Source organism: Stylophora pistillata, chromosome 7 (genome assembly GCF_964205215.1).
Source record: "Stylophora pistillata chromosome 7, jaStyPist1.2, whole genome shotgun sequence".
Lineage (NCBI taxonomy): Eukaryota > Metazoa > Cnidaria > Anthozoa > Scleractinia > Pocilloporidae > Stylophora > Stylophora pistillata.
In genome coordinates this window covers 10,803,179-10,818,841 of record NC_142525.1, presented here as the reverse complement: position 1 = coordinate 10,818,841, position 15,663 = coordinate 10,803,179, and the positions used below count along the sequence as shown (strand labels likewise).

The window sequence follows — 15,663 nt, the reverse complement described above, 5'->3', positions numbered from 1 at the left end:
GACTGTTACATTCTGTATCTGCTCTAAGTTAACTGGGACTTGAAGAAATAAAAGCAAAGAACAAGTTATAAACCCAGCAGGTCTCGCTTCCTGTAGCTATTCAATTCATCAAAAAGGCGATTTTTCGTATGAACTGCTTTACTTTTACCTTCCACAGTCATAGTAACACTATTTGAGCTTGTGACATTGTCAAGCTTTTGATAAGCAACGCAATTATACACAAACGTGTCTCCTCGTGATATTTTCTCTAGCCATTTCCCACTCTCACTAAAACCGACCCCTGTACCATTTTTAAGGAGCATATAATTATGAACTGGTGGATTGGCTTCAGATGAGTTGCAAGTGAAAGTCACCCAAACGTCGACGCAGCCATTGTACTCTGTTGTGTTCGTTTCCAAAGTGACATTATCTGGTTTATCTAAAGAAAAAAAATACAATGAACAAAAATATAAGATAAAAAAAAGATTTGCTGCAAAGTTTTCGTTCTTTAATCAGCATGGGCACCCACTCACTATACTATACTCAAAGACAACCTTAGGAAGGGAGACACCAAGACAGGGTAATGGTAAAATTCTGATTCCTTATTTCGATATGTACCCATATCCCTTTTTTTCCTTTCGAATTTAATCTTCATGACTCTTCAAACCTTAAAAACGTAGATTCCCATTCTTAAGAGAAAAAACAAACAGATTTATACAGAGGAAAACTATTACGAGGTAGTGCTATCTGCTAATTCATTTGCTGATAAATAATTTTAATTGTTGGGACATTTTCAGAGAACACATCTGATCAACTGGTTCTATAACGCGCCTTTTCCATGCAGATATGATCAAAAGATATGATCATAAACACTGGTAAACATCACATAAGAAACGTTGCAGAACGGAATGTTTACGAAGTCATGAGAAAAACGTAATGAACACATTCTTACACTGCACATCGATGAACATGGTAGTAGAATTGCTTCCACAGCTGTTGTTTGCAATGCATCTGTACTCTCTTTGATATCTTGTGATGCTACTGATGTTTAAGAGCTTTCCCTCAATGATCTGATCACTTTTAACATTCTCCCAAAGAACAGTTAGGGGCGGAGTCCCTGCAGTCACATTGCACTCCTTTGTCACATGTGTTCCCTCCATGACTGTTACATTCCGCATCTCCTCCACGTCAACTGGGACTTGAAGAAATAAGATCGAAATGATAATAATAATAATAATAATAATAATAATAATAAACAGTTTAACTTGGAGAAACACTTAACTAGAAGCTAGTTTACGGGTTTTCCACGAAACAACTTAAACAGATAATTCAAATTGAAGATAACGTTGTTAAGAATCCCAACTGGCCGAAGGCAAACCAGTTGGCTATATTACAAGCATGGCCGAGGATTTGAAACTCGGGGCTACCGTGAAACAAATCTAAGTAGTGGCCAGGGCGGGACTTAAACCCGGAAGCGGCGGATTCCAAGTCCGAGACGCTGACTACTCGATCATGCTGCCTTCTACATAAGAAACTAACCAACAGGTTTAAATTTAAATGGGTACTCAATGCACCAAAATGGCTTTTTTTCCCTTTTGAACTTATTGCAGTCTTACCTTTCACAGTCAGAGTAACATTATTTTTGCTTGTGACATTGTCAACCTGCTGGTAAGCCACGCATTTATAGACAAACGTTTCTCCTCGTGAAATCCTTTCTATCCATGTCCCACTCTCACTAAGACTGACCTCTGTACCATTCTTAACGAGCATATAATTATGAACCGCTAAATTGGAATCAGATAAGCTGCAAGTGAAAGTCACCCAAATGTCGACGCAACCATTGTTTCTTGTTGCGTTCGTTTTCAAAGACACACCATCTGATTTATCTAAAGAAAAACCAACAAACCATAATGGCAAATCTGGTTTAATTAAATGTTAACTTCCTAGTAGCAATGATATGAGAGGTACAGAAAGGTGCTGCAGGTCTCTGTTCTTGATAAGTATAAGGACCCTCCACTATCTCTTTAACTCTTCATAAGATGAGAAACCGAAGCAATGGAAAGGGTATGATGAAATTTTCCGAAAATGTTGAAGGATGCCGGGTGGAAACCGATAAAAAAAGATGTATATGGTCAATAAATAAGAATTCTCTAGATGATTTTTCTTTAGGCCCCCCCCTCCCCCCCCCCCCCCCCATGGTGAGTTTATAAACGTGTTTTAGTTTTTGTAAAGAGATCGGTTTCTGTTTCTGTTGTATAGACAATTCTCTACTCTACAATGGGTGCGAAAATGACGGAAGTGAATACCCCGACTATAGGATAATGAACTTTTTACATCAGAAGTGCGAAAGAAAGCTAGCCTGTCTCATTAACTTTTAATCTATAGCGTGTGCTTAAAATATATCTAAAAATTTACAGATTAAATTACCCTACTGGAAACTTTTCTCCAAAACCATTTCTTTTTCTGACAAATTCGACTAAATCAAGGTTCTGAAATCACCCAAGAATAAAAAGAGTTTTCGAAGATAGATATTAAATAATTATATCGCACCCACGAGTTTGTTATACGACACAAGCTCTAGCTCCGCCAGGGACAAAATATTATTACTGTAGTCTTTCGGCTTCGAGAATCCTGCATACTACTGAAATACTGGAAAAGCGTTCAACGCATTAATTCATTTCATCGATCACGGAATACAAAAGAAAGATTAGTCAAAAAAGCCGTGGCCGATTGAGACGCAGAGGGAGGGAGAGATTTTCCAGGAAAAAAAGCTTCTTTTCTCTTCTACTTTAGAAAATACAAGCATAGTTTACCCAAAATTTTCAATAGAATCCTACGGATCCACGTTCCTCCCGAAGTAGTCAACTCGCACCGAAATGCTCCATTACTTTCATCATACTCAGCGGTCGCGTTGAAGATTACCAAAGTCAATCGTTGGGAAATCCAAGAGAAATTGAATCTGTCCTTGAAGGCATCCTCCACCGCTGCAGCTTGTCCTTCTGGTCCACTGAAAGCAACGGTATCAGTATTGAACTTTATAGCGACCGCAAAGAGTGTCACGGACGTGAAACTGAAGTTCCAGCTTAGAGACGCAGGATGTCCTTCAAAAAGCTTTTTCTCTCCTGGAGTTGGGTTATCGCCGGCACTCAATACTGTCGTAACTGGTAGAGGTTCATACCATGTGATACTTCCACAATCTTAAACAGAAGAATTTTTAGCCGTTATGGAAGAGGGGCAGACTTACATTTTAACGGGAAAAAAAGGTGTATTTAGTTCACAAATATTTTCAAATTGCAACGTTCTTGAAAATAGGCGTAGATATATCTTATTCGACGTTTTGTTGTGTAGTATTGTTGAGTATTTTTACGAGTTGTGCCGTATTTGGACGAGTCCGTAGGACGTGTCAAAATAGAAATAGCGAGTAAAAATAGCCAGCGATACTACACAAGTATATTAAAAAAAAACGTCTAATAAGTTATTTATTATCCAACACGTCAAATTGTTATTTTAGTGCGGGCGAATTTCGCGGATATTTATTTACGGGTAGTGCGTGACAGAAGTATGCGAAGCGGAATTAATTGGCGCGTTGTCGTGTTGCTGTTTTTATTTTCTTTGATAAATGATGAAATTTCATGGTCGTCTAACTGCTTTTCTTCGTTCGATTTATCTAATAAACTTGGATCAGTATTCACCAGCCATTTCGACTCTTCTTCGTCAGAGAAATAACTTAAGTTATCCGCCATTTTCTTTTTGTGACTTCAATCTAGTTCGTCGCTTGCGCGATGCAGCAAGACCTGTCTAACCGGTTCTCTGTAGTACAAATACCGTGTGATATTTGTACTCGTCTTGGGTGTTATTTGTACTCTACGAATTGTAGTTGAATAATATATATGTAATCTGTCACGGTCCACAACATTTTCAACACTGTCTTGACGAATGACGTTGTCAATAAGTCAGTGTCAAGAAGAGTACAGACCAAACTAAAACACGCTCGAAATGTTAAATGTCAGTTACATTGCATTATGGCACACGAAGCGAACAACAAGGTCTTCGAACAAACCCTATGCAATCAAAGTCAAGCGCTCTGTACGGCGATATATAGTTTTTCGTGGTGTTCTCTTATAAAAAGCGCTCGTATGTCAATTTTTTCGGAGGGCAACCTATTTTGTTGACAATAATCTAAATTAAACTCATTTCCGCTGCATTTCCTGACAATCGACTGACTTCAAAATTCGTTTAGGGTGGATTTGTTTCAGATAAATAAGTGTTTTCCTGTTTTAGTAACAATCCTCCTTGACATTTTATGCTACAACAACGTTTATGACCAAAGTTTTACTAAACCGCAATTTTGTGTGACAACAACTAAAAATAATTATGCTTGAATCATCACCTTTGAAAGTTTACTTTAATTCGCCCCAGGCACTCAGTTAATGTAAGAGTGAATGTCGACCAGAGCTACTAATAAAGCAAGAGTTACTAACAACGCACAAAGTAGGACATTACTGCTCATGATATCTACAGACAATTAATTAATTGGGCTTGGTATATTCCGGGAAACCGTATAATAAACGCACTTTACAAGTTGTGATCCTAGAGGTATAACAGGGACAATTGATGCGGATGAAAACATTCGCTTCACAAAAGTGCACCTCGTTTAACCTTTCGAACATTTTGCCTTCCTTCAAAGAACTTCTTCTCTTACAAACTTGTAACTTTCACAAGTAAGCATGGTGCGGTAAAAACATCGTATGACGGGAAACTTTCATTGCGCTTTCATTGCGAACCAATGCTATTTACGGCACTGATGCATAAACTTTGGGGGTTTAGCTTAATAACAAAAAGTTTTCGGATCATCTTTGAGAAATGGAGTCGTTCGATGTTAATGGTCATATGACAGTTACTTCCAAGATGCAAGGTGTCCCTCAGAGCATACAATTCTGGCGAACTCAATTTAGTTTGGATTAAAATGTCACTCGATGGCTTCGGTTCCGTTGTCAGCTGTTGTCAACCTAATCGATCATCTGCTTGTTTGATTTTGAAATGAAATCGATTGTACAACAATGAACATGCGATCTCATTACACGGCGAAGAAGCGAAACTTTCTCGTCTTATTTTGTAGTCCCTCAAATAGGAATGATTGAGGAACGATTCATTTGCTGATCTGATGCTTTTCTAACTCAACGCTTACTATAATCCACTCGAAAGGATAGTGATAATGACAATGACTTACCTGAATAGCGAGATAAACAAAAGAATGTGATGAAAAACGAAACGATAACAGATTCCATTTTGGCCCACTTCAGCTTGCTGAATGGCTAAATGTGAGATGAATTATTGTCTATATTAAGAGTCTTGTCGTCGTAGGCATAATTTCTTATGCCGTGATAACATTTCATTTGCAATAGCCCTAATTAGCATAAATTGATATTTTGCCGGCACGTATCAGAGGACTGGAGGCGGATTGCCAGGTATGTGGAAAGTTATGCGATCGTGGTTTGTAATTTGAGGTCGCTGGTGGGACGAGAAATTGAACTGTCAGCCATCGCCGTGTTAGCCCAATGGACAGTGCGCTGGACTGTTGTGCGGGAGGTCGAGGGTTCGAGTCCCGGCCGGACCAACACTCAAGGTCTTAAAATAATAAAGAAGAGTTTGCTACCTTTCTATAACATCAAGGAATGGTAAGATATTCTAGTCTTCTCGGATAGGGTCGAATAAATGAAGGTCCCATCTCCTGCAGTGTTGGGGTAGGAGACGTTAATTTCCCACACACGAGATTACTGTGTGATGGATGTCCTCCCCTGGGGTGGGATGGGTGGGAAGGTGAGATGGATGGACTGAAGCGGCTGCCTGAGGCGCTTGATATGCTGACGTCTGTTCTCAACCTTAAACTGCACCCGTAGTTCAGCCTCAGGCTGCAAGTGGTCAGATATAAATTATATTACCACTATTAAGATCTTAGGTTTCGTTTACGTTTGTTATTTATTTATAATTTATTTATTATTTTTCGAGCCGTTCAGGGTTAAGAGGGCATAAAACACACGATAGAAGACCTCGATACATGACCAAATGCCCTGAGAGGCAACTGGCTCTGGTTTCTTAAGACAGACTCCATTAAAAAAAAGCAAACCTCTGAACTGCTCGTTATGTAAATTCGAATTATTTTGTAGATTCAGTTATTCATCGTATCAATAACACCTCGTTTCTTAAATTAACAAATATATTCCAGTGTTCAAAGAGATAAAGGCATGTCATCAAAAAAAAGTATACTTTAAAATGTACACTTTTTTCTTCATCAAAGCTACTCAAAAGGATAAGCCCATCTGGTGCTGTTGTTATTGCAGTAGGTTTCGATGAATGAGTGATGGTTTTGCCTGTAAAGTGACCGTCCAACGAAAACTGTCGAACTAGATTACTTATAATGTCACACCAGGTGATTTTTGAAGTTACCTATAAGCAAACCGCACGGCCAATTAAATTGTCCAACTTGATTTCCTTCCTTGCCAAACTGGTATAAGATTGTCCCTGACTGATCAAAAGCTTTGGTGCCTTCATCAAATACGAGAAACATGTTTCTAAAGCGAATACAGTTCCATGGGCCACATAGTTTCTATAGTCTTTTGTTTACAATTGTGGAAATAGTTTCTCCCTCCTTTGACATCACCTGTATCCTATCATTGCCAAACTCGGTAACAACAATGCCCTCTTCGTCATCCACAGTGACGTCTGTTCGAAAGCTTAACTCTCCTTTTTCTCTACCGTTTTGTCCAAACCTTTTCACCACATTTCCTATTCGAATACTAAGTCGTTGTATTCTATTATTGCTGCTATCTATAATTAGAACCTTGTTGCCAGTTCTAAACGGAATGCCAGAAGGTAACTGAAATCGTATGTATTGCTACCCCTGCTTCCAATTTTCAAGAAACAGTTTCCATTATCAAAAACATAAACACAGTGGCTATTGTCATCTGTCACAACTATCTCGCCTGTCGTATTTACAGCAATTTCCTATTATCCATTAAGCGTTTCCCCTGGAAAAAACTTAGACTTCAACTCAGCGGCCACAACAAGTTCACGTTCTTTGACTTGCAGTGTTAAGGGACAGGTAGGTAGTTTATCGCCATTCATCCTCACTTTCAAACCGGAAGCCCCAGGTACTTTGCAATTTTGGGGATAAACATCAACCTAACATTTTCGTCATCTTTGTCTTGGACAGTCACGTTTGTTACATCTTTGACGAGTTTTATCAGGAATTTGACTTGATCTTTAAGATCAGGCAGGTCACTTATCTCTGCTCGAGATGACGTCGAGCACAGCACAAACTCTTCTCGTGTACCAGCCTGGAAACCTTGATCCAATCCTTCCAGAGGACTTGATTTAGCCTCGGTGACGTGAATACAACCCAGCTTCAGGCCGTGTTGTGATGCGGCAGTAAATTTAACAAATGTAGGCTAGCGATGTCTCTGAACTTCAACTCCACGAAGCTCTTCAAATTTTGTGCCTCAACGTATATTTGTTCTGTATGATATCCGCAGTTTAGCTTCTCGCGACAGATTCTCCGCAAAATCAGCTGCTTGGTTAATTTGTTTTACCACAGATTCCAGTTCTTCTTTAGCCAAGTTGATTCGCTCTATTCTCTTCTTACACGTCATTTTTAGGGACTCTAACAGTTACTTTTCTTGCTGTCGCCTCTTTGTGATCACGTGCTCAGCTGCGCTAGACAATTATTGTCTAGCGATTGCGATAATCCTTTCTTAACACCTAGATGTTGTCTAATTTTCTAATCTCCTCTCGAAACATGTTTGCCTTTTCCTTTCAGGTCTTGACGTTCGACATGATGTTTTTCTTAACCTCATGCACTGCGTTTTCGAGCGCATCAAACGTATGGCCTTGGTGGTCTACGGCGGCGCTAAATTGGACAAATACACGCTTCATAAGAGAAGCAGAAATACTATACTCTTTCTTTCTTATAATGCGAACAAAACTCTTCTCGCTGCCTTGGTGCAGCTCCGCGATCTTCTGTTTCAAGGAAACCTACCAAGTAGCAGAAGAACCAAACAAAGGTTTGTAAACATGCCAGGCACCGTTATTGACGTATTAAATGTGAGCAGAGGCGGTAAACGAAATCGGTTGTCCGAGTTTTGAAGGCTTTCACGCTCAGTTAGACTGTCATTTAAGTACTTACGGTAATAAAACTCAAACACAGATAACACTCGTGATATAATTTCGTATTCAAACACAAACCAGAAAAAAAAAGAGAATACGTAAAAGTTAAGAAAATGTAAACTCAAGAAATAGGGATGAACACTAGACGAAATCTGTGTTTCCCTACACTTCTTTCTAGCCCTGCCGCATCCTGCGGGCTTAAAAAAAGTACAGGTGACTGTCAAAGCTTCTTTATTTGTTTATTTACGGTATTTGGACTTTTAAAAGTCTCCACTGAGGGTCGTGATCTTGTAACACTTGTAGGTTGAAAAACAAATACAGCGCCATCCCATTTTTTCAATTTTGCACTCAGCGTTTGATTTCATGTTCATTTCATATGCGACAAAACATTTATTTGTATAACATGTATTCCATCCATTCCTACTGGAATTAATGATCTCGTCAAACCATTTTTAATGACAAAGGAATATTGAATAATCAGTGTTCTTGAATAGAAATGAATAGATATAGATATATGACAAAAAAAAATTAAAAACGTTCTGTCAAAACAAATATCTATTTCGCAGAATTTTGTGATTTTTGGATGAGTTTATTGCTTTATCAGCAACGGTTTTTGAATCAAAATGGAAAATTAAAGCACCGAAGAGATTAACGAGGTAAGAAATTAAATTAAAATGATATTACCGATGGCACTTTGAAGTGATAATCCTTTGCAAAGGTTTTGTTGACAAATTCCACAACTATGCAAATTGGTAAACTTCTTATCTATTTATTTTATTTCTTTGGCGTTTAAAGGAGGTCTGTAGCGGAAAGCGACATTTTCATTTAATCTTTCGAACAGAGCCTCCATCTGAAAATGAATGATAATGGTGCAAACAATAATAGTTGACATTATGATGCTTGTTAAAACAATAAAAGTCTAGGGAAGCCTTTACAAGAGTTTCGATGTTATGAACTACAAACAAGGTTCCGGAAAGGATAGGCTGAATAGGAACGAAACTTACATGAAAATGGCGTACCTTTGTCAGTTTCAAAAGCTCGGCGCATGTTTTTAACCTGTGGTAGCTTCCATATTTGGTCAAATCACCTGCAGTCATTCTTGTGCTGTTTTGTTTTTAAAGTACACGCACAACAGTTTACAGTTTACAGGAGCTTTCGAGGAGAACTCCGCAAATCCGCTTGATTTTCTGTGTTGGCACCCGAATCCCTTTCTTTTTTAAACAGATTTGGTTATTCATTCCTTACCTTGAGTTTATTCAATTATTACTCTCTCGAATGTCTTGGCACGAAAACAAATATGCGACAAATATTACTGACCGTCGCTGAAAAACATCAGAGATGATGATACGTTCCTCGACGTTTCCGATGCAAACTCATTCAGGCAGACAGTGACACAGGAAGAAAAATCTTTTAAATTCTTTATTGACGGAGAAGTATCACAAGGAAGAGAATTTGATATTACGTTTGTTGAAGACAGCCAGAAGAAGTGGAATTTTAACCAGCAGTGTTTTGCTGCATGTGGCGCTTACACCTGGAATTGACAATAAGGAAACTCTTCTCGTGGATGTTTTATTCAAAGAGTGTTTTTATTATCTATTGCCGAAAGAAATATTCGCCCGCGGTTCCTTGGAGATTAAGTGTACTGGCGAACCCCATCATGCTGTAATTTCTGAAAGTGAAGGTTGGTCGAGTTGATATTATACCTAAAACACTTTTAAATGTGAGAGCATTGATTTTAGAGGAGAAGATTTTCGGAGCGTTATTAATCTGTTCGTAAATAATGTGCGAGACTTGAAAGCTTAAAGGATACGAGAAAAAAAATGACATCAAGCGAACGACATAAAAATAATAGTTAAGAGAAACAGCCTATTACCGTGAATATACGAGAAGTTTTAGGATCTTTGAGTTCAAAATATTCTCGCGATCGATGCTAAAGCGATTCGCCAAATGCAAACGACGCCGCAATAACATGATTTTCTCGTTGTGTTCGATATAAAAGACAACAGATCGACGCGATTCGAGATAGGCGCTTGTGGTGATAAACTACGACAACAAACTCTGTAGCTTACTTTCGATTCATTTAGTCATCACCATGAAATAGGTTAGCGACATTTTGGTTACAATACCGTTTTAATTAATTCTTAGCGTCACTGAAAACTCGCTCGCGTCGACGATGTTCACGATCACAATGCATTTAAAATAGAATTTACATATGTGTTCTGCGCGTAGCTTTTAGAATAACGAAAATTTTCGGCCTGTAAATATTTTTGATTTCCCAGCTATGTGTTTTTCAGAGAAAAATTTTAAATTCTTTGCAGACCTTTAATATCTGATCGAGGAGAAATTTCGAATGTAACCTGGAGGATAGCAAATTATTACAGCGATTTTTTTCTGTTAATGTAACGCTCTTGTAAGCAGAATCAACAATGACCATTAAATTTCCCCTCAAACGCTAAATACAGACGTAATAACCGGTTTGGAAACATACTTTGTCTGTGTAACTTGCATATCACATAGTTATTTTTTTTCGGATGGCAAAATTGTATTCAAAATATCAACCATCGAAGTATCTGCTTCTCTCTGAGCCATCGTCAAGGTTTAACCTTTTCTCCTTCAACGATTTAAATAACAGAATGTAGAAACAACATATAGCGAAGTTCGTGAATTTTCAAGGAGAAACGGAGCAATATTTTCCAGATCTGGCCAAGCCATTCGTCTTCCGAATATGTTTAGGGCGCTGAGCTCAAGATTTTTTCTTCCCTTTTTGCTGTGCTTTATTTTTCGTTTCTTTTTTGTTATTCGTCAATTTGAGAGTTTGTCGTTAATGTTTTGGTCTCTCTTTCCCTCTTCTTTACTTATTTTTTATCATTTCGCTCCCCCACATCTCACTAAAAATTTTGAGTAAGATCTTTTCTTCTAACCTCACCAGCTTTCAATCACTTCCTCTCTAATGGATGGCTTCAAAACGAACTGAAACGTAAAATCGATATTTTAGTTACGCACATTATTAACAATGCGCATTTTGTATACTTTGAACTATTTCTTAAAAAAGATCACTACGATTTTAGGCCTCCATTTTCTACCTTAAATTCTGTTACCTGCCTTCTCAGAAAATTCATGCATTGTCAATGTTGTGACCAATCCAGAGGTAAATTAGACTTTTAGCGTCTTATAAGAAAGACTGACTTCTTTCTCCGCAAAGGCAGCGTTATTGAAAGGGCAAACAAGGGTAATATCATATCAACTGTTATGGTCAGGAAGCACAAGCTTTTTCATCACCAAGTATTGAGAAAAACAAACGAAACACTCTACGCCAGAACTGGTGGTTTGGCGAGTTTGCTTACTGACTAAGCTCGGTAGACCAGAAGAAAAAAACTCACCGGTCAAAAAGGACAAAAATTAAAAAAACACTGCCTGATTGCCATTTGGTTTTACTTTTTGCTCCATTCAGAGTTTGCCGGAACTTGCATAAAAGATAAAACCCCTCTTAAATCCTCTTCTCGACCAAACTTGAGTGAACCCAAAGGTGAACCACTGAAGTGGAGAGTTAAAAGTAGGTTGACAGTTACGTTAATAGGATTGAGATATAAAAAATCCTGACGATTTCATCTGATCGCATAGCAGTAGAAAAAGCGACAGAAGTTTCTTCGACTTTTCCTTGAATAGTAGTTTAACTAGATTTTTTTATTGTATGTAAGCGAACTGAAACTTGCTGCAGCGCTAATGACGAAGCCGTGTGACATGGTTAGTCCATTACTCATGCACCAAGGTAGTACAGTAATTCGGAAGTTCGGAAAGAAGTGGAAAGCTCCTGATTAATAAACTGGCGCTGATCTAAACGACTTCAGTCAATACCAACACGAACACGAGTTCTGCTTCCGATGAACGAAACAAAGAAGCAAACCACGGTGTGTTGTGTCCCTCAATGGCGAAATACGGTTCAAACGGCTTATATTGTTTTTTGTTTTGTTTTGTTGTTGTTGTTTTTTTTAACTGGTTTTGCCTTTAGTGACACACAGACAAAGAGGCCTTAGCGACTTAGTAGAGGGTGACCGCGACCGCCTAATAGAGGTGATCGCTCTACAGAGGTGAAAACTACAGTGACTAAGAAGAAAAAAATTCGGGACCCTGACAACCAACTGCTTGAAACAAGGTGACTGCCTAACACAGGTTCGAGTGTATTCCGCTCAATTACCACCTGAAGGCCTGGACCATGCTCGCAACGAGACGAAAAAACACTTTTTTTTTTCGTCTGATCTCTTGTTCGTATTAAATAATATTTTTTGTCTATCTCCTAGGGTTGGCATGGCTAATGAAACTACCTCTTTACCGACAACGGAGGCGCAAGGTGACAAAATCAATTATCTTACTGACTCCTAACAGTAACTCGGCAAATGCTGTCCCAGTATACTTTAAGTCACTCCTCAGCAGACCTTGCATAGCCAGCCAACACGATCCGAGGCTGCCGCAGCGTAATTTCCATCTAATCTGGCTTTCAAAACTATTTACTTCTAGCTATGCCCTGCAAACGATATGCCCTGTGATGGCTTCACTGAAATTTATGACACGAATTATCTCTATTCCAAACTTATGCCTTTTCTTTTCAGAGAAAGAAATTCCCTTTTGGATGATAGCTGTATGGTGTGTGGCCAGTATCCTTGCCACTACGATGATCATAGTGGCTATCTATTATAGCCACTATGTTTGCTGTCAAACCAGGAATAAGCGAAAAAACAGAAGGTATGAAAATCAATGCAACTTATGTGTGCTAAAGCTTTGTTTAAGTGTGGGAGAGGCACAAAAATGTTATTCCTAAATCACAACTTGTCGGGCGTGATAAATGGTTCCAGGTGCCTTTTCGAATTCTTATCTGAATTCATAATTTCATTTAAAATTGTACAAATTCAACCAAAAAAAAAAAAAAGAAATTCCAGGTCATTTAATTCCTCAAACATGTTGAAAGAGGAAGATTTTATTAAATACAGTAGATGAATATCACGAACGTCCCAATACGCTGTCCACTGACTTGTAACCAACAGCCTGTTACCTAACAGGAAGCTTCTGCAAGGTGGTGAGGGAGGGAGGGGGGGGGGGGGAAACGTTTGCGACAAGGGAAGGTTATCACTTAGTATCTTTTTTCTCTGTTGTTTTTTTTTTTTTATTCTTTTAGTTTCCTGATTAGCCACAAGATCTGAAAAGCTATACCATGCAGTATGAATTTCTTTGGTTCAAAGCCTTTGATGTCTAAAACGGAACCAATCTTGAGCAGGCTTCTAAACACAAAATTATTTTCCGAACGAACAACTACAAACCTCCTTGTTTATATTTTTTGACAAGGAAGTGGAGGGGGGGGGGGTGAGGTAGCAGAAGTGAGGGAGGACGAGGAGAGAGGGAAGATTAGAGATGATGCTCCATATAAACTCATATTCCTAAAGAGAGGAGTCTCGTGAGAGCATCAAATAACATGTACTATTTTTAAGTAAACCGTAACTCTCAAAAAAAGAAAAAAGCTATCGAAAATATGGAAACGTAATGAATCCATATCAAATTAATTCCTTGAGAGAAGACAGTCCGAAGTATTAGCTTCATTTTTCCTAATATAAAGTCATTTTTTAATTCCAGACCTTACGCAAAGCACCAACATTTGAGTCACCCAGTAGATGTATATCCCAGAGCATTCATTGAGCAACTGCATGACAGTGAAACCAACTCGAGAGCCATGTTCTCACCGTCGTTCGTGGATAATATGAGAATACCTCGTGCAATGGAGGTCAAAATTATAGAATCAGTGTATAGTTTAAACAACACTCATCCTCGACCTCAACTCGACTCACCTTGTCTCTCGCCTAAACGTAGTGACAGCAAGGAGTATTTAAGCTCAGAGATGTTTTCCCTTCCCAAGGAAAGGATCCCACCTTCCAGACAACAGTCTTTTAGATATTCAGACATGACCACTGAGGAGTCCAATGAGAGAATTTACAGGGAGAAGATGTTGGTATCTGAGTTAAGGGAGAAACTTCGTCATCAAAATATTATTAATGAGTAAGTAACAAGTGAGTGCTAAACGAGGCTATGTCAAAAGACTGCAACAGCCATTCACATCAAGATAAGAACTCACGGACGAGAGAAATTACGTGTTTGGGTGGAGGGTAGAACCATGCAATTTAAATGAGAAAATGGAGGAACCTGATTATTAATTCAAGATAAGTAAAGCAGTGAATTAAGTGCGATCGAAAGAGCCCATCACCTCACGCAAAGGTCAGACGAAATTATCCATCAAGAAAAAACGACAAGTCTATGATTTAAGAGCCATTGAAGGAGTCAAGGATAGAGAAAAAAAAAGAAACAAACAAACACAAACTCACAAACAACAACAAAAAGAAATAAGTAAACGCAAGAAATGCGACTTATTGGAGTTAAAAGGATTGGCGCGTTGCCGGAGATGAAAAAGGTGCTCCCGGAGAGCGAACAGCTAACGAAACTTGTCACGCTGCTGAAACATTAAAAGCCGAGTTCAAAATGAATCTTGAGATTCATCTGGTTCTCAGGACGTGATTTCGCCTTATTAATTAAAGGCATTCTTAGTCTGCTTGCAAGTATAGTAAGAATCGCACTACTGCCTCTCCAAGTACGCCAGGACTTGTCACATGTCATATGAATCATCTTCAGTAGCCAATGGAGTACGAAATGGATAACTTTCATGATAAAAGAAAAAAAAACATTACTGGCATCAACTGTTGGATAAGACGCGGTTTTCAGGGAGAAAATGAACGCTTTTACACATGATTCTGTATTTTTGTATAAACTTCGAAATCAGTGTAAGACTCCTGGATCACGTATGATAAGTTTGCTCCTGAAATTGTAAAAACCCACATTGAGCGAACTTACACCACTTATTGAATCCCTCTAGTAAACACCAGAAACGTTAGCATCGATAATGTGGCAAAACAAAACATTTAATGTAAAGCCGAGTGAAAGAGCTCTACGTGTGTATTTTGAAACGTTGTAGATTTCCTGGCTGTCTTCTGAAAAATAAAATGTGTAAATACCAAATTTTGCGTTGTCTAAGAACAGAAACCCTGTTGGCGAATTATCCTTGTTTTTGCTCGAAATACAACTGCCCTAATTCTACTTTGAAGCTTTATGAGGTACTAGTGAGTATCTCTTTGATGAACACCACACTTTCTAAACATAGCGAACAAAAGACAGTTAATTGACCATTCACCACCACCTGCCGATTTGAACACCAGAGAAGCAGTTTAATTTAGAATGGACTGTTGAACAGATTTAATTTTGAACTTTATACAGTGTGAACGTCACAAAAGAGCAAATGAAAACTGATTACACTCAAAAAAGTTCCGATCAAAGCTTGATATTCAGTGGCTCATTCTACCTTTAAGCAACCTACAACTTTGTATTTTATCCCAAGATTGACACCTCATCAAATATGAAAATCTTATGTGTAGCACCTTGTCCAGACAAAAATTTTTATCCCACTTAATAGCCACGCTCGCGTCCCTC

At 38.5% G+C, this 15,663-nt stretch overlaps 2 protein-coding genes and 1 pseudogene across 2 annotated transcripts; 1 reads left to right on the top strand and 2 right to left on the bottom strand.

Annotated features, from left to right (window-relative positions):
* Positions 1–65: 65 nt before the first annotated feature.
* On the bottom strand, positions 66–5,449 carry LOC148726586 (uncharacterized). The gene is made up of 5 exons (XM_088728833.1): positions 5,210–5,449; positions 2,793–3,176; positions 1,596–1,865; positions 932–1,177; positions 66–418 (listed from the first exon to the last, which is right to left on the bottom strand). The coding sequence occupies exons 1-5, from the start codon at positions 5,265–5,267 to the stop codon at positions 66–68; spliced, it is 1,311 nt and encodes a 436-aa protein (XP_088584959.1). The 5' UTR covers positions 5,268–5,449.
* Positions 5,450–6,073: 624 nt separating this feature from the next.
* Positions 6,074–9,189, bottom strand: LOC148726585 (uncharacterized; annotated as a pseudogene).
* Positions 9,190–9,245: 56 nt separating this feature from the next.
* LOC111334848 (uncharacterized) lies at positions 9,246–15,195 on the top strand. Its single transcript, XM_022940666.2, has 4 exons — positions 9,246–9,823; positions 12,441–12,490; positions 12,750–12,882; positions 13,765–15,195. The coding sequence occupies exons 2-4, from the start codon at positions 12,448–12,450 to the stop codon at positions 14,186–14,188; spliced, it is 600 nt and encodes a 199-aa protein (XP_022796401.2). The 5' UTR covers positions 9,246–9,823; positions 12,441–12,447; the 3' UTR covers positions 14,189–15,195.
* Positions 15,196–15,663: the final 468 nt, after the last annotated feature.